The 24,792-nt window shown below is 43.9% G+C and overlaps 1 protein-coding gene across 1 annotated transcript in view; it reads left to right on the forward strand.

The window, feature by feature from the left end:
- The first annotated feature begins 6,544 nt into the window (after positions 1-6,544).
- The window catches only part of LOC124594070 (esterase E4-like), a 247,648-nt gene continuing 229,400 nt past the window's right edge, over positions 6,545-24,792 (forward strand). The window contains exons 1-2 of the mRNA XM_047132420.1: positions 6,545-6,680; positions 14,583-14,724. Of these exons, the coding sequence (XP_046988376.1) occupies positions 6,545-6,680; positions 14,583-14,724 (278 nt within the window). The remainder of the gene's footprint in view (positions 6,681-14,582; positions 14,725-24,792) is intronic.

Genomic DNA, 24,792 nt, shown 5'->3' on the forward strand with positions numbered 1-24,792 from the left:
GGCAGCAAATGTTATGTCCACATTAAGCACCCACGATGAACGTTCTACAAATTAACACCATGAGGAGCATGCACGTAAGTGCTGAACTCCAGAAGGTACTAGTCGACTTACAAATAGACATAGTACGCCTGCAGGAACCGTACGTTAGTCGGGGTAGGCTTCTCCACTTCAGCCCAAATGCACTCATAATCACAGGCAACATTGACTGCAGAGCTGTGCTGGTAATCCTAAATAGGGAGGTTAACGTAGTTAAGATAACAGAACTATGCGATGAACATTTGGTTACTGTAGAGGTAACTCACAACAATAACACATGGATAATATCATCACTATATGCCCAATACAGCCAGACAATAGAGCCTTATGCAGACCGAATAAAACAGCTTGCCGACTACGCAAAGGGCAAAAAACTGGTCATCTGCTCCGACATAAATGCCAGATCCACCCTGTGGACCTCTGACATAACGTGCGACAGAGACAGAATTGTCAACGACGTAATACAGGAGAAAAGAGTGAACATCATGAATTTAGACACACACGTGCCGATATATAGTGTATACAGTGGACATACATCTAACATCGACATAACAATCGCAAATAACGCCGCCAACAGACAAATATCAAACTCCACAATACACTAACTCATTACCACAATTGACCATAATGAAATAACATTCACCCTAGAACGGCAACAACACAGACATATAACACCACTTTCCAAAAAACTCGCATTTAGCAAAGCTAACTGGAGAATGTAAAACATACAATCATAAACAAGAATATAGAAGACATTGCAAGTAGTGTAGACTACAGAGCACATAAACATTATCTCACAGAAATCATTACACTCGCGCAAAACACTTCAATTCCAACAATTCATAGCACAAAACGACAGTCACTACCATGGACCAGCGAACTCACTCGACTTAAACGCGAGAGAAGAAGAACTAGACAGCTATACCAACGTACTGCAGCTGTAAGGAATAGACAATAAGACTACAAACATATAGGCAAGCCAAGGACATATACAAACAACTACTTACAACGAGAACGGATTTCTGGGACACACAAGTAACCACACAAACGCAAACAAACATATTGGGGGGAATCCTACAAAATAGTAACGGAAAAAATAAAGAGACCACTATTCTGAGTACGCTGAAACAGGATGACGGCACAATGACAAAGAGATGGAGACAAACAGCACAATTCCTGCTGCATGAGCTCCTCTCAGACGACAATAATGGTGACGATACCGCACATCAGTCAGTCATACGCACAGAGCTAAATACACCACGCTACACAAATACCGTCACCTGCCCATTTGCACAAGAAGAAGTCGCGCTAGCGATCGCAGAACTCAAAAATAAGAAATCACCCGGGCCAGACGGTATCCACTCAGAGGTACTGAAGCAAATAACACCACGGACCACCCCACTTCTAACTACGCTGCTAAACGATGCCTTAAGGCTGAGTAGAATACCTCTAGTATGAAAAACTTCAAAAGCAGCCATAATGAAGAAATCATTAGAGATCCCTCAGATCCAAAGTCATATAGACCAATATGCCTAATAAATACCTTAGCCAAGATCCAAGAGAAACTGCCCCGTAAACGATTACAGGCACACAGAATCCTGCGCAGCCTTACCCCACACCAATCTGGGTTTAAATCAGGTAAATCAATCTACGATGCTATAAACAGAGATCTAGAGATAGCACACACAACCCACTCCAAATGTACTATGGCAATCATGATCGACATTGCAGGCGCGTTTGACAGTCTATGGTGGCCTGCAATGTTCCAGAGGTTAAGACATTTAGAGGTACCAGAAACCCTCTAGAACATTCTATTAGAGTACTGCAGGGATAGAACTGTCGTTTGGCAAATGGACAGGCAGAAAGTGATCAAACGTATCACGAAAGGTTGTCAAATGGTTTAAATGGCTCTGAGCACTATGGGACTTAATTTCTGAGGTCATCAGTCCCCTAGAACTTAGTACTACTTAGACCTTACTAACCTAAGAACATCACACACATCCATGCCCGAGGTAGGATTCGAACCTGCGACCGTAGCGGTCGCACGGATCCAGACTGAAGCGCTTAGAACCGCTCGGCCACACAGGCCGGCCGAAAGGCTGTCCCCAAGTGTCGATCTGTGGTCTCATCTTCTGGGACATCGATTGGCACCCCTTCTACAGGTACTGGAGGGACATGAAATGACAGATGAAGCTGTCGCTCACGCAGGTGATCTAATTGTGGTCATAGCTGCGAACAATAGGACCTAGCTAGAAGAAAGAGCCAGTGGCACACTACACACCATCATACAATAGTGCAACAACAAAAAACTCAATATAGCGGAAAACAAAACAACGTACACTCAGCTGAAAGGTCTCCTGCAGAGGAACCCGACAGTGAAAATCAAAATCACCAGCATCAAACGATCACAAATTACGCACTATCTTGGGGTTCACATCGACGAAAGGTTGAATTTTCAGTAACACATAAAAATCAAGATGGACAATGCAAAAAAAATACTCCACAAACTGGCAAGCCTAAACTCCGACCACTTCAGTCATGAGAACATACCATTGTGCTCTCTTCGAGTCAGTACTAAACATCGCCGCAAGGACATGGGCACACAAACTAAGCCTGCCAACTAACAAGACAATTGTCAGACGTGGGCAGAGAAGTGTATTATTGAGACCATCTGGGGCCTTCGCTACCACCTCAGCTGAAGCACTGTGTGTGGCACTTAGAGTATTCCCGATAGATCTCGCAATAAGGTACAGAGCGGTGACGTACTGGCTAAACATGGGGAGACAAGACCAGGTTCGGAAGAGACTAGTATACCAATACAAACAATACGCCAATTAAAGACGTGGTGATTGGATACCTGGCAGGGTGAGTGGGACAACAGTGATGAGGGCCGGAGACTAGCTGTCTTCCATAAAATCAACTGGACCAATCCCACCAGGTCAGCAGTCGGGAAGGAGCTTAATGTCAGGTAGCTCTTACAGAGACCTGTGCCTCCTAGTGAACAGCGACGCGCAGCCTCGCCAGAAGGACCTTAATTGTGGTTCCTCTGTACAGAGCCCAACTCGACAGATACAGCAGTAGATCGGATAAAGCACTGGACAGGCTGAGTCATTTGTGCAGCTAGGAGGAGCTAACAATCGGATTGTTGGCCAAAGGGGGTGGTTCAAGTTGTAATTACGGATATAGATTAGTAAGTAAGTTAGAGTAGTAGTTACATATAATTTTACTGGAGAAGTAGTAAATACAAGTGTGCGAATAGAAACTGGGAGCGGCCGTGACGGACTTGAAGTCCTTCCAAGGCCGTCACCGCCACTCCAAATCGGTGATGCGATACTCTTTCTCTTCTCCTTTCTTTCCTCTTCTCTCTTTGTATCTTTGCTTCTCGTAGTTAACAGAATTTTCTGTTCATGGTTTTATGGATTTGGATTTGTATTTATTTTGTTATAATTGTTACTATTTTTTTCATGGTTATAGATTTGTATTTGTTTATTCATAATTTTTATTGTATTGAAATTTTTGAATGAGATGCTGAAAAAAAGGAAACAAAATCTCGCCACCATGTGGGGCGACACAGGCAACGGTGGGAGTGGAGTTGGGTGCCGGGGTAGTATTACCCTGCCGCCTTGGACCCCGAACCCAGTCACAGCGACCAATAAGCATTCACAGACCCACCATAAGCAGTCAGAGGGTGGGTCGTTAAACAAATGCAGCAAGTGAAAAAAAGTGTCTGCTATCTTCCAGTATTTATTGCTTGTCCTTCTCTTTTCCACTGCCACTGTCTCGATTTATATCAGCATAAGAAATAGCGAATATTTTCGCATGCCAAAATTAGTGGGAAAAATTGTAAAGGCGCTGAGGAAGGTAGAATGAGGCAGATGATACCCCACTTTGCAGTTATAGTCTTTTAAACAGGAGCATATTGGGCGTTTTTTATCTCCGATAGGAAGCTTTTTCCACTGTTTTCCTTCTTTTCCCTGCTACAGTAGTGCAACTTTGTGTCAGTAAAAAAATGGTTCAAATGGCTCTGAGCACTATGGGACTTAACATCTGAGGTCATCAGTCCCCTAGAACTTAGAACTACTTAAACCTAACTAACCTAAGGATATCACACACATCCATGCCCGAGGCAGGATTCGAACCTGCGACCGTAGCGGTCGCGCGATTCCAGACTGAAGCGCCTAGAACCACTCGACCACACCGGCCGGCTGAGTCAGTAAAATGTAGGCAATTTACTTATGTGAAATTGAAACCATTCAAAACTAATTTAACGTCTTGAGAGCGGTTTTTACGTGCAGAAAAATTTTGTATGTGGTTCAGTACTACAACGTGGGGTTCCCAGAACCATTCTGATGATAACGAAGACACCTGACAGCATAGTCTCCGTACTACGTCACGCTATGAATTACACTTTTGCCTCAAATCGGATTTTACGTGAGTATTTGACGTGTACAAGTAGAGTCACTTTGAACCTCTGTGTCTCGGAAACAGATAAAGATGTCCAGTAAATTGTCAAGATTGTTCGAGATCGGGTTCTTAGAAATATGTCGTGAAAATGACAGCCATTTGCTGTGCATAGACGTTTTGGAATCCGCTGCTCGAATTTGATACCCAAAAACCTTGTTTTTTGGGATGTTTCTCGATAAGGGATAAAGATATCTGAAAACTGGAAGATACTTCTAGATGAATGCCTAGAGAATATACCGTTAAAATTTGAACGATTTGCTGCGATTGTTTAGATATCCGGTGCTGACCGCGAAAAAGTGGTTAAAAACGCTTTCTTCGGATTTTCTCAGGAACCACCCACGAACTAAATGGTGCCTCCATAACACTCTTAAGACGCAGTGTCGACCACATCGAAAGCAAGAAGAACACACCGATTTTCTCCATTTGCCTAGGCTGGAGGAAGTGTGTAATATTCATACTTTGAGCTTGTACTGTAGGATACTTAAGTAAGACGATCCCTCTGCTTGGTACACAAATGGCCATAGCCCAAAGGCTATCCAAAACACTTATTTTTGAACTTATTGGTAGTTGGGCCAGAGATTTCCGGTGTTTCGCTACAGAGTAATTGCATTTCGTTTGATTTCTTACTCCCATTTACGTTTGTATCTCTGCTGCACTCAAAATATCTACACGAGACAGCAAATGTCCACTTGATGCGCTGTGTTTCTTGTTTGGAAACAATTTTTCTACCATTCGTGGTAAATGCTGAGACAACAGTAATGCCCCGCTAGGCTCTGCCTCGGGTTTATTTTTCTGATAGTGTCAGCATAAGTTTAGAGAAGTATACGGGAGTAGGGACTAGTTTACTGAGGAATAGGTGGTAGATGCACACCTCGTGTATGAGTTCACTGATTGCAGTGGAAGAGCTATGCAGAGCTGTTAACCGCTGTTCTTTTGCAACGTCGGAGGGTTGTTTCATTACTCTGCGGTTTGTGTGACTGATTGTGACAGGATTTTTCACTGTTGCGAAAGTAATTGGAGTAACAAACTGAATAAATCATAATTACGTTATTACTCTGTAACGAACTACTATAAACCACTGGTCTCTGGTACCGAAACACTCAGGTAATGTTCCTGAAGAACATCCGAAACCTTGTTGCTGAAAACTGGAGTAGACCTGTCAACTGCTGACAAAAGTTTCAACTTAGCAAGAAGTTAGATGTTTTATTCTGCAAATTTATTCTCTTTTGGGAGTGTTGGACCTGTTACGACACCATTTTTGTCAATGGGGTTTTGTTCTTCAAATATTTCTCGTATGCAGTGGTTGTGGTAAGACGTTGAGGTGGAAATACGTTGAGAGCGTCGTTTAATTCGCAGTGTGCAGACGGCGTTGTTCAGGCCAGAGGTGGTTCTCAGGTATTTTGAGTTTTTCTCATGTTCCTTGATTTAGGCGCAGCCATTCTCGTTACCGTGAACGTGGAGCACGAGGTTTATTTCAGCATTCTCGGTGACGAAACGTAGCCAGTTCTTCTACATCTTCATGACGAGTATGCTTTGGGGATTCACGTCTTCCAGAATCATAAGAGCCGTGTTCACACGCCTGCTGTATACGTCCCTGGTTTAACGAACACTTAGGGATCCTATGGTACCTCGAATGGGCCGCGAGGTCACTCTATCGTACACTCACTGAAGATGTCTAGGAGTATTTGGAACAGCAGGTGAAATGTAGAATCGAATCTCCTCAGTTTGGTAGCTCTGCGGGATCCCATCATCAATGAGTTGTCTCGATTGAGTTTAGCATACGTGAAGAATCTTGTAGCCTCGCTCCCTCGTGAACTAACGCCGTTATTAACACTGCAAGCGCTATTACACAGTACTATTCTGATGTCTTCTGGAGGTGAGTTAAATTTTTTGTCTGGAGAGGTTATGATCGGTGGCTGCCTGTCAGAATGTTTTGAGGAATTGGAGCCAAAGTGTCGGTGTAAATTCTTAAGATGTTTGTGAGACGTGTCGCAGAGAGGGGTGTCTGAGTGCAGGCCGTGCGCAGCTGCTGGCGGACCTGCACATGGTGGAGCCCGTGGAGCGCACGCTGCGGGCGCTGGCCGCCCACTCTCCGCCGCCGGTCTTCCTCTACCTGCTGTCGCACCAGCCTCGCCACAGCTTCTGGGGGACGCCGCTGCACCTCATAAACAGTCTGGGAGGTCAGCACCACCACACCTAGCATGGTAATGGCGCGCGCCACCCACTCACACTATTACGGACACCTGTCTCGTAGCCTACACTCATATTCACATCTACTTCTATACCCCGTGTAGCAAAAGGTACTTTGTGTTGCACTGTCACGTCGCCCTATCATGGTCTTTTCATGAGGTGTGCTGAAAAGGAAGAAATATATCGGCTGACTTTCCAAGGACTTTTCTTGGCATTTCAGTGGTAAACCACACCGTGGTGCATAACGCCTTTCTTGTAATGTCTACTACTGCAGTTGAATGAGCATGTCCGTAATGCTTTCGTACTTACTAAGTGAACTTGTGAGGAAAAGTGCTTCTTTCTATGGATCTTTCCTACTTCCTCTATCGAGCCTTTCGTGTAAACTGAGATGTTATGGCCGGCCAGTGTGGCCGTGCAGTTCTAGGCGCTTCAGTCTGGAACCGCCTGACCGCTACGGTCGCAGGTTCGAATCCTGCCTCTGGCATGGATGTGTGTGATGTCCTTAGGTTAGTTAGGTTTAATTAGTTCTAAGTTCAGGGCGACTGATGACCTCAGAAGTTAAGTCGCATAGTGCTCAGAGCCATTTGAACCATGTTTTTGAGATTTTATGGAATTAATGGTGTAGCCAACCAACGTCATATCTACCAAAAGAATGAATTGAGTTCTACTTAATAATTCAGCCTATGTAAGCAGGACAGATTCTTCTGACTGGAGAGAAATCGCTTACAGCCTACTACAAGGCTCTATGTTAGGTCCAGTGTTGTTTCTCCTACAATATGTTAATGACCTTCCGTCTAATGTAGCTGACAGTGACCTTCCGTCTAACGTAGCTGACAGTATGGGTAATGTAACTGATGATGATAAACAGAAGGGCGAAATTCTAAACCTAGCTTTCAAAAACTCTTTTACGGTAGAGGGCTGCATCACCATTCCCCCTTTCAGTTATCGAACAAACGCAAGGATGTCTGACATAGTGTTTAGTGTATCTGGGATTATAAAACAGTTAAGATCCTTATACGCCAGGAAGGCATCTGGCCCAGGCGGTATCCTTGAAAGATTATATGTTGACTATGCTACAATTATAGCATCTATCAGGGATCATTGGAACAGCGGACAGATCCACAGAACTGGAATAAGGCTCAGGTCATAGCAATCTACAAAAAGGGTAAAAAATCGGAGGCACATAATTACCGGAAAATTTCACTGACATCGGTTTGTTGTAGAATCGTCGAACATATTTTGTGTTCAGACCTTTCTAGACTCTGAGAAGTTCATCTGCAGAAACCAGCATGGTTTTAGGAAATAGTGGTCATGCGAGACACAGCTGGCCCTCTTTGTGCATGATATACCACAGGCTCTAGATACCGGCTCGCAGGTTGATGCAATATTTCTCGACTTTCGAAAGGCGTTCGATTCAGTTCCACACTGTCGCTTGCTCCAAAAAGTGCGCTCTTGCGGTCTATCCGATGACATATGCGGTTGGATAGAAAGTTTTCTAACAGACAGGGAGCAGTATGTCGTCCTGAACGGGGTAACTTCAACAGAAACAAGCGTAACTTCAGGTGTGCCCCAGGGCAAACGTAATAGGTCCGCTGCTTTTTACGATTTACATAAACGATCTGGTTGATGGTATTGACAGAGGCATTAGACTGTTTGCGGATGATGCTGTAGTCTACAGGAAAGTAGTATCACACGAAAGTTGTGAACAAATCAATGAGGGTTTGCAGAAAATAAATGCGTGGTGTGGCAGTTATTTCTCAATATTAGTAATTGTAACGTACTGCGAAAATCCCCATTAATGTATGAGTACAAAATAAATGCCCAGTCTTTGGAAGCGGTAACATCCGTCAAGTATCTGGGTCTGGCTATTCGAAATGATCTCAAATGGAATGATCAGATTACACAAGTAATGGACAAGGCAAAGTCTAGATTGCGGTTTACTGGTAGAATCCTGAAGCGATGCAGTCCTTCAAGAAAGGAAATTTCTTACAGTACTTTAGTTCGACCAGTCTTGGAGTAGTGCTCGTCTGTATGGGTCTCATTCACGAGATTGAGAAGGTCCAAAGAAGAGCGTCAAGATTCGTCACTGATACGTTTAGCCATCGCGAGAACGTTACAAATCTCATAGAAAGTTCGAAGTGGGATACACTTGCAGATAGACGACGCGCTAAACGGAAGGGGCTGCTCACTAAATTCCGAAATCCGATCTTCGCCGAGGATGTAGAGCATATATTATTACGACCAACTTTCAAATCGCGCAAAGATAAGGGAAATTAGAGCTCGTACTGACGCTTTCAGAGAGTCGTTTTTCCCTCGCGCGATCCGCGACTGCGACAGTGAGGGGGAGGGGGGGGGGGGGAATATGACTTTGGCGTGAATTGCGCCCTCCGCCACACACCGCTTGGTGGCTGGTGGAGCGTATACGTAGATGTAGATGAGGCACAAGTAGTTTTTTGTTTCGATGACACTACTACTGTAACCAAACCAAAGACACATGCAGCAGCAGAGGAAATGATAAATAACGTTCTTAAGAGTATTATTGAGTGGTTTTTTACAAATGCACTCACTCTCAGTTTCAGAAAGACACAAAGTATTTAAGTTTGCAGGTCTAAGGGTAATAGGCAACCATAAAAGCAATGCACCGAGAGAAATAATAAGTAGGGTGGAAATTTCAAAAAAATTTTGCGTCCTTACTGACGGGAATTGAAACTTAAAAAAACACATTTTTGAACGCCTAAAACAACTCAATACATCTACATTTGCACTTCCAATCATTGCAAATCGTGAGGAGAGACAAATCATTAAGTAAACGTATTTCGCATATTTTCGTTCAGTAGTGTCATATGAAATAATCTTATCGGATACTCAACATTAAGAAAGAAATTGTCCACCACTCACGGAAGCTGTGTAAGAACGATATGTGGACCTCACCCGCGACCATCTTGTAGACATCTGTTTATGAAGTTAGTCATTTTGATTACTGTTTCACAGTTCCTTCTCTCACGAAGTTTGGGGTTGCAAGCAACCCACGACTCAGAAGGAACAGTTACCTACATCAGTACCCCAATAACCAACCGACTATATGTGCCGGAGGGTACTTCTGGTACCACTAACTGATTCCCCGTCCCAGTTCCATTCGCGAATGGTGCGTTGAAAGAATAATTGTTCGGAAATTTTGGAAATTTGTGGTAAGTTCCCATGGGACCAAACTGGTGAGGTCATCGGTCCCTAGACTTACACACAACTTAATCTAACTTACACTAACTTACGCTAAGGACAACACACACACCCATGCCCGAGGGAAGACTCCTACCTCCGACGGGGGAAAGAATAAATGTCAGTAAGACTCTGTATTATCTCTAATTTCTGGAACTTTCTCGTCGTGGTCATTTCAGGAGACGTGTGAGGGGGGAAGTAATATGTCGTCCGACTCTTTTCGGAAAGTGGTCGCTGGAAATTTCAATAGTGAACCCCTCCGTGATGCACAACACCACTGATGTAGCGCCTACCACTTCTGAGTATCTCGGTAGCGCTCTTGCGCCGACAGAACGATCCCGTGACGAACACTCCGCTCTTTGTGTGACTTTGTCTACCTATTCTACTAACCTTACCTGCCAAGGATCCTAGAGGGATGTGCAATATTTAAGAATCGGTCGAACAATTTTTGTAATCCACTTCTTTCTTCGTGGCATCTGCTTTTCCCTCTGTTCGTTTTACTTGGTCAGTCCACTTAAGATCGCTCTGCATAGTTGCTCCTAGATGTTTTACGATAGATACTGTTTGTCATCAATGATGTAGTTTCACAGTAGTCGATTTCTTCTCCTAGGTATACGCAATATATTACATTTATTTATTTCAGGGTCAACCGGCCAGCTCCTGCATCATTCATCAATCTCGTGCAGTTCATTTTTCAAATTGCTACTGTCCTCTGGCATTGCAATCTTCTTATAGACAATCACATTATCTGCGAGCAGTAACGATCCTATCACACTTCCTTGGTATAGACCTGAAATTACCTTTACATCCTTCAATTTTGTTCCATTAAGAGCGAAGAGTTGAGTTCTATCTCCAAGGAAGTCTTGATCCAGTCGCAAATTATGTAAGTAATTACAGTGTCAGGAGAGTAATTACAATATCAGAAGACAAAATTACATTCATTATTTGACATTAATGATGTCTTTAGCAAGAAAGGGTGTACAATGCTCCTAGCAAAAATTTTGATCAGTTACACAATGACAAAATGTCAGGCAGACAACAAAGTCAAATTTGAAAACATACAGAGACTTTTCATCCTGACAGCTCCAGCGGTTGTGAATCTATGTAATATGTAAAAAGTGATGGAGTGGAAATTAAAAATTTTTATCTATATTACAGGACGATAATTCACGAATCTGGCTGCTCCTACTCTCCAAACAATGTTGGGGGATGGCACAGAATATAGCAGAGAATCCATTACCTGGTATCGAACGGTAGGCACTGATGCAAAGGAGACCGAAGGCGTGATAACCGCATGGGGAGGGAGCAGGACTATAGGGCGGGTGTCCGAGTGTTTTTCGCTTGAGTTAGATTAACTTCTGCGTTGCAACATTTGCAACATAGGGGCGTGCTTTATGAAGAAGCAACAACACCCCGCAAGGATAGTTTTCGACAGACTTGCTGCCCCATACACATTCTCCATTCTCCCATTGATGTCTAGTGATTGTCCTTCGGCAGCTAGCTCGTGGAGTACGTTGGCCCTGTTTGGACGCGTTTGATAATAACTTCGCGGTAGTTCACGTACCTTCATTTATCGCACTCACATCGGAAAGGTACGAACGCCATACTTATCACTTCCCTGCATGTTGGTACTTAACATATCCTCATCGGAGCCGCGTTACGTTGCATATACACTGCAGCAACGCCTTCAAACGGAAACCTTTTGATCATCCTTCACACATACTCCCAGATGGTATGTATGTGCACAAAGTTACACTGAAATCTGACCATGTCTTCTGAGTGCTTCAGTATTTTTGTCAGACAGTGTATATACACTCCTGGAAATGGAAAAAAGAACACATTGACACTGGTGTGTCAGACCCACCATACTTGCTCCGGACACTGCGAGAGGGCTGTACAAGCAATGATCACACGCACGGCACAGCGGACACACCAGGAACCGCGGTGTTGGCCGTCGAATGGCGCTAGCTGCGCAGCATTTGTGCACCGCCGCCGTCAGTGTCAGCCAGTTTGCCGTGGCATACGGAGCTCCATCGCAGTCTTTAACACTGGTAGCATGCCGCGACAGCGTGTACGTGAACCGTATGTGCAGTTGACGGACTTTGAGCGAGGGCGTATAGTGGGCATGCGGGAGGCCAGTTGGACGTACCGCCGAATTGCTCAATACGTGGGGCGTGAGGTCTCCACAGTACATCGATGTTGTCGCCAGTGGTCGGCGGAAGGTGCACGTGCCCGTCGACCTGGGACCGGACCGCAGCGACGCACGGATGCACGCCAAGACCGTAGGATCCTACCCAGTGCCGTAGGGGACCGCACCGCCACTTCCCAGCAAATTAGGGACACTGTTGCTCCTGGGGTATCGGCGAGGACCATTCGCAACCGTCTCCATGAAGCTGGGCTACGGTCCCGCACACCGTTAGGCCGTCTTCCGCTCACGCCCCAACATCGTGCAGCCCGCCTCCAGTTGTGTCGCGACAGGCGTGAATGGAGGGACGAATGGAGACGTGTCGTCTTCAGCGATGAGAGTCGCTTCTGCCTTGGTGCCAAGGATGGTCGTATGCGTGTTTGGCGCCGTGCAGGTGAGCGCCACAATCAGGACTGCATACGACCGAGGCACACAGGGCCAACACCCGGCATCATGGTGTGGGGAGCGATCTCCTACACTGGCCGTACATCACTGGTGATCGTCGAGGGGACACTGAATAGTGCACGGTACATCCAAACCGTCATGGAACCCATCGTTCTACCATTCCTAGACCGGCAAGGGAACTTGCTGTTCCAATAGGACAGTGCACGTCCGCATGTATCCCGTGCCACCCAACGTGCTCTAGAAGGTGTAAGTCAACTACCCTGGCCAGCAAGATCTCCGGATCTGTCCCCCATTGAGCATGTTTGGGACTGGATGAAGCGTCGTCTCACGCGGTCTGCACGTCCAGCACGAACGCTGGTCCAACTGAGGCGCCAGGTGGAAATGGCATGGCAAGCCGTTCCACAGGACTACATCCAGCATCTCTACGATCGTCTCCATGGGAGAATAGCAGCCTGCATTGCTGCAAAAGGTGGATATACACTGTGCTAGTGCCGACATTGTGCATGCTCTGTTGCCTGTGTCTATGTGACTGTGGTTCTGTCAGTGTGATCATGTGATGTATCTGACCCCAGGAATGTGTCAATAAAGTTTCCCCTTCCTGGGACAATGAATTCACGGTGTTCTTATTTCAATTTCCAGGAGTGTATTATTGTGGAATATCAATACAGTTTTTAATGAGTCCGTGTTCCTTTAAGTAACAACTGAATATTCCACAGATTAGCATTATATATTATTTACTGTTGACACATTCAGTGCAATATATATTTCAACATTCCGCTACATTTGGTATGTCGGGTAACATTAATGTTTTTGTAACATTGTTTTTTTCGTGAGTGCTTCTTCACAGAACTCTCCAGTGCTTTGTAACAATTCTGTGAAATCATTTCCGAGTATACGGATGGGTTGAGTGTCTTCTCGCGCAGTGGTTCATCAGCGTTGCCCATGACTGTAGATAGACCCATTGACACAGTATGTTCCATTTTTGGTCGACTTCGAATCGCCCTTTAGGCAGCCCTTGGACAATTTGGGCTTGCCTACTGTTTCGCATTAGGTTCATGCCCACGTGTTCCACGTGTCTATGTATGGTTCACCCCCGTTATTTGCGCTGGGAGCACAGGAGAAACTAATCTCTGCAGTCCTCTCCGGAATTTTTGACGATTCTGAGTAAAATTAGCTCCCATTCCTCGCGGTGTAAAGGCAGCAGTTCGGCTGTCAAATGGACGCCGGAGTACAAAAATGGAGCAAGTCCACTTTCGCCAGTTTGAGGTCGCCATTGCTTCTTGTAGCAGAGACGGTAATATAATGGGCCACACCTATCGGATCTTATATGATGAAGGGAAACACTGGGTACCACGCTGTTCAACTAAATCTAACATCAGGCAATAGGGTCAATAAGAAAGAAGAGAGATACATTTCTCAATATAAAGGTGCGTAGATCAATAGATAGTGTGCTAGAAACGAAGCAATTACTATGGTATTGTAAATGTTTGAGTATGCTGTCTATATCAGATATATGCTTCAAGAATTCTTGCAATGAAGCTGTATAACGTGAATGTGGTCGTTTTTTCCTTAAAATAGAAGCTGCTCTGCAATAATAGAACTTTTTTCTGCCAAAGGAATCGGTGATTTTCTAACAAATACAATAAAATGATGTGCTCATTTATGCTATATATTATTTGAAATAAATAAATAAATACACAATAGTGCGTTTTTCTCGGAAAGGCGAATGTGGACAAAGATCATTTCTTTTTTCAAGCGTCCAGGTGTTGTCGAATGCTTTTTTCGGCATTCCGCTCTTGCTTCAAACACTGGAAAATGCTTGTGTTCCGCTTTCGGCTCCGTCCCGGGTGTTGGAGCAGCGATGCAGCAGTCCATCCATGCTACTGTCCGAGTGTGCCTATGTGGGTGAAGGTGATTAGGTCTGCTCCGTAGTGGCACTACTGCTACCGGGGCCTCAAGCAGGCTGCCTCTGCTCCCCTCGTAGGCCGAGGGCTGCGTCCTCACATGTCTAGTTGGTACTGCGTCACTCTGATGACTGCTTTATTGAAGTTCCCCAGCGTGAGATGAGTCCGTGTTATGCCGGCAGTGCCCGGCGTGCCCCACGGAGAGGACCTGGCGGCGCTGTTCCCGCTGCTGCCCGGGGAGCCGCCCGCTGGCCAGAGGGTCCCCGAGGACGACTCGGTGCGCCTCTACTTCGCCACGGCAGTCGCCAACTTCGCCAGGACCGGGTGAGTCGCACCAGATACCCAAGAATACCTCGTCTACATGCGCAAAAATGAGCTACTTCATTGTGTACTCGTCCTTTCCATTACCTTACGACACATCGCTTTTCTTCTCTTAGTTTCAATACTTCTTGCTAGCCGCGCGGGGTAGCCGAGCGGTCTAGGGCGTCTTGTCACTGTCCGCGCGGCTTCCCCCGTCGGAAGTTTGAGTCCTCCCTCGGGCATGGGTGTGTGTGTCGTCCTTAGCATAAGTTAGTTTAAGTTAGATTAAGTAGGGTGTAAGCTTAGGAGCCGATGACCTCAGAAGTCTGGTCCCATAAGACCTTACCACAAATTTCCAGTTTACTTCTTACTACACTACTGGCCATTAAAATTGCTACACCAAGAAGAAACGCAGATGATAAACAGGTATTCATTGGACAAATATATTATACTAGAACTGACATGTGATTACGTTTTCACGCAGTTTGGGTGCATAGGTCCTGAGAAATCAGTACCCAGAACACCCACCTCTGGCCGTAATAACGGCCTTGATACGCCTGGGCATTGAGTCAAACAGAGCTTGGATGGTGTGTACAGGTACAGCTGCCCATGCAGCATCAACACGATACCACAGTTCATCAAGAGTAGTGACTGGCGTGTTGTGACAAACCTGTTGCTCGGCCACCATTGACCAGACGTTTTCAATTGGTGAGAGATCTGAAGAATGCGCTGGCCAGGGCAGCTGTCGAACATTTTCTGTATCCAGAAAGGCCCGTATAGGATCTGCAACATGCGATCGTGGATTATCCTGCAGAAATATAGGGTTTCGCAGGGATCGAGTGAAGGGTAGAGCCACGGGTCGTAACACACCTGGAATGAATGTAACGTCCACTATTCAAAGTGCCGTCAGTGCGAACAAGAGGTGACCGAGATGTGTAACCAGTGGCACCCCATACCATAACACCGGGTGATATGCCAGTATGGCGATGACGAATACACGCTTCCCATTTGCGTTCACCGCGATGTCGCCAAACACGGATGCGACCATCATGATGCTGTAAACAGAACCTGGATTCATCCGAAAAAATGACGTTTTGCCATTCGTGCACCCAGGTTCGTCGTCGAGTACACCATCGCAGGCGCTTCTGTCTGTGATGCAGCGTCGAGGGTAACCGCAGCCATGGTCTCCGAGCTGATAGTCCATGCTGCTGCAAACGTCGTCGAACTGTTCGTGCAGATGGTTGTTGTCTTATAAACGTCCCCATCTGTTGACTCAGGGATCGAGACGTGGCTGCACGATCCGTTACAGCCATGCGGATAAGATGCTTGTCAACTCGACTGCTAGTGATACGAGGCCGTTGGGATCCAGCACGGCGTTCTGTATTACCCTCCTGAACCCACCGATTCCATATTCTGCTAACAGTCATTGGATCTCGACCAATCCGAGCAGTAATGTCGCGATACAATAATCCGATATCGCGATATGCTACAATCCGACTTGATCAAAGTCGGAAACGTGATTGTACGCATTTCTTCTCCTTACACGAGGCATCATAACAACGTTTCACCAGGCAACGCCGGTCAACTGCTGTTTGTGTTTGAGAAATCAGTTGGAAACTTTCCTCACGTCAACACGTTGTGTGAATGCCCTGAAAAGCTAATCATTTGCATATCACAGCTGTTTCTTCCTGTCGGTTAAATTTCGCGTCTGTAGCGCGTCATCTTCGTAGTGTAGCAATTTAAATGGCCGGTAGTGTACTTCCCCATTTTGCATTCTTCTCCCATCTGTCCATGTTCTTCCTGCTTTTCTTTCTGTTATCATCTCAACATGAACGCAATACAGCGTCTCGTTTACGAGAGTTAATTTTAATTATCACATCGAAGAAGTAAAATGCTATCAGTAATATTCTGTTGTCTACAGGTTCATCTCTGCAGTCATGGTACACATTTTAATATCGGGCACAGTACCTTAGATCGCCGCTAGAACACCCAAAACAAAATTACGAGTTCCATCTCTACTTTATAAATGCGCTGCATTTTTTTTTTCTCTTGGATTCTCTGGCGGCGTGCTATGATACTGCGTCGCAGGATTCCAATTTGCACTGCACGTTTCCCCTGCCACTTGCGTATGTATTTTATATTGTTTTGACAAATCACCTTCAGATTAAGATGTTTGGACCCCTCTTTGTGTTCCGTTGACTTTTGGATACCAAAAATCAAATTTCAATGATATCAATGAGGCAGATAGGAATACGGCAACGAATTCATCGTATTTGAACAATTATTCAGAATGTGCAGCTTCGTAAAACTACACAAGAGTGCGCGTTCACAATGACTTTGTCCACAAGAAACACATTACTTATTTTGTACAATCTTAGAAAACAGACTTTACTATAAAAGGGCTAAGAAAGTTCTTTTGTATTTTGATAAGGCTCTTTAATAAGCATTCTAAATAATTTTAGGATTTCTTTGTTACGATACTAATTTTCAGTGCTGAAGATGCGGACCGCAAACCTATTTTATGTAACTAGATATAGCTTAGTAAATGCTTGGACAACAGTTTGGAAAAATAGTAATCTTGTGTTAACTGTTAAACACTGATCTATTTCTTTTACAGATCTATTTATTACTGTGCCTGAAGTTAGTCAAACGCTGAGTGCAATGTACACAGCCTGGAAAAAATAAGAAGCACCCAGAAGCGGAGGACGAAATCAAATGAAATTCATGTGTTGAAAGCGAATGTGATGTTACTGCAATGATTAGAAAACCGAGTCAAATTTAGGAATAACTTGGCAGTATGATCTCACACTTAACAGTTTAGCGTTGCATACTTCTGGCCTTGAGGCATGCGTTGATTGCGTAGGGAGAAGTTTGATGAAGCCGTTGTGTTGTCTCCTGAGGCAAGTCGGTCCACAACTGTTGTAACTGATTATTGACATGTTGAATACTGGCACTGGACCGATGTTGGCGTCCCAGCTGTCCCCACGCACGAGAATGCAGGATTTCCGTGACGAACCGCTGCCACGTCAGAGGTCTCTGAATCGGCACCAGCCGTGACCTGAAGTCGTCGCACTCAGCACCACGATACCAGGAGTAGCACCGCTGTACCTCTCCAAAACACTGGAAGAAATGGAATTGTCCCCAGGTCGCCACCATACTCACCGACGACACTCATCCGGGGAAGTGCAGAATTTCGAATCATCGATGAACACAGTGTTACCGCATTCGTCAACAGCCCATGATTCCTGCTCAAGGAACCACTCCAGACGTAGCCGTTTGTGTTGTGATACTAACAGCACGGGCGATAAGTTCCGGGTCTTGTTGCTGATAGTTCCAAATTGAAGATGTGGGATAACACAAAATGTTGCAGGGAATCCGTTACTTGTTCTCCAGCGGCATATGTGAAGGGGTCACGACGTGCTTGGTGTACAATATTGAGGTCCTCATACCTTGATTACGAATATACCTGTCCTCATGTTCCAATGCAGTCCAACAGAGAGCCACTAACGCATCCAGATGTCGCACAAATTTGAATCCTGCACAATTCGACCAGCCAGCCGCATGGAGACCCACAATGAGGCACCTTTCAATTTCTGTCAGCTGCTGGTAGCGTTGTGTCACACGAGACGCGGTTCCTCCGTCTCCTTCACAGTAACCACTCAACACGAGACGGTATCCACGACTCTTACGTAGTCTACCAGGCTTAGTGACAACAATAAACACGAACAACACTAACGCACTCTGGTGACCGTTCTACCTGTCACAGAGAATTAAAACTATAATCATTTAGCTAATCGCCAGTGGTGTGTACGTTAACGAAGTTACGTTAACGTATTGCCTCCTCTTCCGCATGCGTTACCTTTTTTTTTTACGTCAGGCACTCTGGTATTTCCCACATGTCGTCTTTATTGTACGTAATACCAGGTGTACGGACTTGTGAGATCACAAAAATGGTTACAAAATTTAAGGCAAAAAAGCTTCTGTTAGAGCTGCTGAGAGTATTGAAACGTAATTGAAACGTAGATGACCGTAATTGCAATCGATTTCCCCCCAGAACTACTGCTTCGGTTCTGTCATTTTTTGTATCCAAATTTCAGATACCTACATTTTTTCTGTTTACTTTTTCTTCAAGTCACTACTTCTTATTGCGTACAACAGAGGAACAGTTCTGAGACGATGATATCCGCATGACGATGCACCCAATCATAAAGCAGTATCTGTGAGGCAATACCTGGTGGATAGTAACATTCCTGAAATGAACTGGCCTGCCCGGAGGCCTGACCTGAACCCAGTGGAACACTTTCGGGATGAGTTACAACGTCAACTGCACTCCAGACCCCAGTGACAAACATCACTACCTTCCCTCGTTCCAGCTCTTGAGGAAGAATGGATTGCCATTCCTCCACAGACACCCATTCCCCTCGTTGAAAGTATCCTCAGCAGACTTCAAGCCGTCATAAAGGGGGCGGATGGACCCACTCGACATTAACTGCCTTACAGCTACGAAGTATCAAATGTTTCCGTATCCCCAAAAGACACCTTAGACTTCTTGTTCTTTGATGATATTTTCGTTTTCGCACTTGTACAAATTCTGCTGTCACCTGTAGCATCATTCACATTCTCCTCCTGACAAAGATACACACCAGTGCTATAGATTGAGTTGTCATATGCCAGGTAGAAGTCTTCAGACAGATACGTATGTACAGGGCTATTACAAATGATTGAAGCGATTTCATAAATTCACTGTAGCTCCATTCATTGACATATGGTCACGACACACTACAGATACGTAGAAAAACTCATAAAGTTTTGTTCGGCTGAAGCCGCACTTCAGGTTTCTGCCGCCAGGGCGCTCGAGAACGCAGTGAGACAAAATGGCGACAGGAGCCGAGAAAGCGTATGTCGTGCTTGAAATGCACTCACATCAGTCAGTCATAACAGTGCAACGACACTTCAGGACGAAGTTCAACAAAGATCCACCAACTGCTAACTCCATTCGGCGATGGTATGCGCAGTTTAAAGCTTCTGGATGCCTCTGTAAGAGGAAATCAATGGGTCGGCCTGCAGTGAGCGAAGAAACGGTTGAACGCGTGCGGGCAAGTTTCACGCGTAGCCCGCGGAAGTCGACGAATAAAGCAAGCAGGGAGCTAAACGTACCACAGCCGACGGTTTGGAAAATCTTACGGAAAAGGCTAAAGCAGAAGCCTTACCGTTTACAATTGCTACAAGCCCTGACACCCGATGACAAAGTCAAACGCTTTAAATTTTCGGCGCGGGTGCAACAGCTCATGGAAGAGGATGCGTTCAGTGCGAAACTTGTTTTCAGTGATGAAGCAACATTTTTTCTTAATCGTGAAGTGAACAGACACAATGTGCGAATCTGGGCGGTAGAGAATCCTCACGCATTCGTGCAGCAAATTCGCAATTCACCAAAAGTTAACGTGTTTTGTGCAATCTCACGGTTGAAAGTTTACGGCCCCTTTTTCTTCTGCGAAAAAAAACGTTACAGGACACGTGTATCTGGACATGCTGGAAAATTGGCTCATGCCACAACTGGAGACCGACAGCGCCGACTTCATCTTTCAACAGGATGGTGCTCCACCGCACTTCCATCATGATATTCGGCATTTCTTAAACAGGAGATTGGAAAACCGATGGATCGGTCGTGGTGGAGATCATGATCAGCAATTCATGTCATGGCCTCCACGCTCTCCCAACGTAACCCCATGCGATTTCTTTCTGTCGGGTTATGTGAAAGATTCAGTGTTTAAACCTCCTCTACCAAGAAACGTGCCAGAACTGCGAGCTCGCATCAACGATGCTTTCGAACTCATTGATGGGGACATGCTGCGCCGAGTGTGGGAGGAACTTGATTATCGGCTTGATGTCTGCCGCATCACTAAAGGGGCACATATCGAACATTTGTGAATGCCTAAAAAAACTTTTTGAGTTTTTGTATGTGTGTTCAAAGCATTGTGAAAATATCTCAAATAATAAAGTTATTGTAGAGCTGTGAAATCGCTTCAATCATTAATAATAACCCTGTACTTATATTTCCATATTTCCATGTGGCTTTATTTTTTCATAACTTAGGCAGTTGTGTCATTTAACGACAAATTTCCTATTGAAGCACGTCCTAAAAAAACTCCTCAATTATTTTCAGAACCGAGGCTGTGGAGCGCATTTAGTAGCTGTCAACTTGAATAATACCTTTTGAGCTAACCATTTTTTCCAAGAAATTTTCTTCAAAGTTTCAAATTCGGATTTTTCGAGATTTTCTGCCACTCTTGCTCGCTGAAATGTTGTAAACACTTGACCTACTATCTGTGCGTGTTCTTCTCAAGAGTATGATAGGACCAGTATGTTGTCCACATACAACGTAATTTCTTTACTACTTCATATCCATTAATCTTGCTCAAATATCTGATGGAAAACCGCAACTGATAAATCGAGTCAAAAGTGTTGGTAGCTTCTACCCTCGAAACTAAACGCTATATGCTTTATTGATTCAGGATAGAACGGCACATGACAGTACCCTGACTTTAAATCAATATAAAACTTGTAACTTCTCTCAATTTTATAGCAGTATTTCTTAGTTCTCTGCTTGATCTCATAGTGGGATTTATTATTTTATTTAGCAGTCTGGCATCTAGAACTATTGTGATGTCACCATTTTTCTTTTCAACAATGAACAATGGGTAAATTATGGTCTAGAAGCCAGTTTGATTATTTTGTTTTGTAGCATTGCATATAATTTCTTACGAGTAGCCTACTTTTTCATGTGAAAGATTGGAAAGGTCCTACATGCAGAATGAGATTTTCATTCTGCAGTGGAGTGTGCGCTGATATGAAACTTCCTGGCAGGTTAGAACTATGAGCCGGACCGAAACTCGAACGCTGGAGCTTTGCCTTCCGCGGACAAGTGCTCCACCGACTGAACTACCTAAGCAAGACTCACGACCCGTCCTCACAGCTTAAATTCTGCCATTACATCATCTCCCACCTTCCAAATTTCACAGAAACTCCTCTGCGAAGAAGGCGCACCTCTCAAAGCTACCCATTTTTCTTCTACTGTATTTCTTTCCCCCGTTCATGTCGATCGTTCCCTGATGCTCTCTCTGAAACTCTCTACAACCTCTAGTTCTTTTCGTTTATCCTGGTCCCATCTCCTTAAATTCCCACCTTTTTGCAGTTTCTTCAGTTTTAATCCACAGTTCATAACCAATAGATCGAGGTCAGAGTCCATATCTTCCCCGGCAAATGACTTACAATTTAAAAACTAAATCTGAAACCTTCCAGTGTCTCCAAGCCTTTTCCACGTATACACCCTTCTTTCATGATTCTTAACACAAGCGTTAGCTGTGATTAAGTTATTCTCTATGTAAAATTCTACCAGGCGGCTTCCTCTTTTATTCTTCAGTCGTTCTCAGTACCATCACAGCAAGGCAGTTTTGGTTAGTGTTACAGAGATCAGTCAATCATCCAGACTGTTGCCATGCAACAACTGAAAAGTCTGCTGCCTCTCTTCAGAAACGACACGTTTGTCTGGCCTCTCAACAGATACCCCTCCGTTGTGGTTGCACCTACGGTATTGATATCTGTATCGCTGAGGCCTCCCCACCAACGGCAAGGACCATGGTTCTTCGGAGGGGGGTTAGCTTATTTATATTCTTTATATTTGTATTTAGCTTATTCATATTCTCAGAATTATTACTCACTCGTCCAAGTAGTATGCCTGGTATACTGTCATTTTCTTGAGTTTCTTGTACCGTATTTTGATAATTCATTTTAGAGATACGGGAAGATTCTCCCATGGGTCTACCCATACATTTGGAGATATGTTGTTTCCTGATCATCACTACGTAACATTCGTATGTCCTGGACCTGGACCTACATCTTTTGTTACCGTTAAGCCATATCCACACGCCTGTTATAATGATAGTAGTGCAGACAAAAATTCTACTAAATATTGTCAAAATTATTCTTTGAAAACAGATCTTATCCTGCTTACAACTTGATGGGAATGTCGTGTCTTAGACACACATTAACGATAACTGATTGACAATGTAACACACTTTAAAATAGAGCATCAGCTACAGACATCGAATAGGTGATTTACATAGTATATGTATAACACATTACCATATGTTAGTGACACATAACGTTGTTGCATTAGAACACAGTAAATAAATGTGTAATACTGACGGTATATTAGTAACACATAAATTGAAGTTAGTTAATTCGTTACTTAGTTACAGTTTACGCGATATGTATATATGGTTAATGTTAATTTTAATGAACTCTTTATCGTTTTACTCTTACTAATGTAACTAAATGATAAATGTTAATTTTAATCAACTCATTCCATTTTATTCTTAGTCATGCAACTAACTTAAGAACAAGTTTCTTTTTCTTTTACTGGTTACAAGCTTTTAAGTAGACTTTTTCAGTGGAATAGAAGGAGTTGCGCTGGGGGAATGATTTTAAATTAGATTTAAAATTTTCTTCGGTACCTGTTAAAATTTTTATGTTATTGGGAAAATGATCAAACCCTTTTATTGCTACATATTGAATTCTTCTCTGAGCCACTGATAGCTTAAACAACAGGTAATAAAGGTCATTTTACCCTCTAGTGTTGTTGGTATGTACATCACTATTCTCCTCAAATTGTGGTGGATTATTTATGACGAATTTCATCAGCGAAAGTATGAAGGGGGAAGGCGCAGTTAATATGCTAGCTCTTTGAAGCGGTACCTACATGATGCCCATAGGTGAACACCATACATTGTTCTTACTGCTCACTTTTGCGGAATCAATACTTTCTATGTATTGAGTTACCTTCAACATTATTCTGTACGAAATTCGTGAGTGGAAATATGCAAATACGTCGGGAGGTTTCCAAAATTAGAAGTAATACGAAGAGCGAATGTAGCTAAACTTAATTGTTTGAGAAGCTTAGTAATATGCTTCTTCTAGTTCAGGTTTACATCAGAACGTACACCAAAAAATTTGGAGCATTCTGCCCTACGTACGTACACCCAGAAATTTACAGCATTGTGCCATACTTACTGAGTCCTGCGCATGCACTACGTCAGTTATTGATATGACTCTATTTGTTGTACAGAACTGACCATAGTGTGTTTTGTCAAAATTTACAGAAAGTTCATTTTCCGTGATCCATCTTAATAATTCATTCGAAAATATCATTTTCCATTCTCTTTTGTTGCTTTCTCTCTAATGGAATTTATTACAATACTGGTATCGCCTGCAAAGAGTACCAGTTTTGCTTGCTTACAGCAAACTGGAAGGTCACTCACATTTATAAGGACTAGAGGTGGACCCCAGTAACTAAAATATCTGTTTTTTGCTATATTGTCTGAATAACTCAGCTCAACATTTTTCATTTCGTTTTCCAGGTATGATTCAAAACAGCTGTGTGTAAGGTCATCACTTTTACACAACTTGAGTTTTTCTAAGAGAGTATTATCATCTACACAATCGAAGGCCTCGGAAAGATCACAGAAAATACCAACTGGTGATTTATTATTATTTAAGGCTTGTAGTGATTGATGAGGGAATGTATGAATAACATTTTAAATCGAGCAACCTCTCTGGAACCGAAACTGTGATATGGTAACTAATTTTTTTCTGCTTAACTGTGCGACTACTCGTGAGTACATTATTTTTTCGAATATTTTGGAAAAAGATGTTGTAAGGAAATTGGACGAAGATTGTTTAAGACTTGTTGTCTCCTTTCTTATGAAGTTGTTTAATGACTGTATATTTTAAACTGTCTGGAAAAATTCCCTTTACCAGTGATGCTTATAGTGATTGGTGAGACAGATAATTTGGATTTTCCAGATATGCAGTAATTATCGTTAAGCCGTACGAAAAATTGTCTGCCCTGAAACGCGCGCAGACATAGATGTGTGCGTGTTAAAAACGTTGTGGCAGTTCTGAAACATGAGATATATATTAATGTCTTTTAGTTTTGGTGTACAGCTTGGTAATTTACCTTTTCTCCCCAACGACGTACAAAAGTAACGGTATGGCTGCGGCGGCTACTCTCTCTTCGAGTTGACTTCCTCTCCG

This window comes from Schistocerca americana, chromosome 2, assembly GCF_021461395.2.
Source record: "Schistocerca americana isolate TAMUIC-IGC-003095 chromosome 2, iqSchAmer2.1, whole genome shotgun sequence".
Classification (NCBI taxonomy): domain Eukaryota; kingdom Metazoa; phylum Arthropoda; class Insecta; order Orthoptera; family Acrididae; genus Schistocerca; species Schistocerca americana.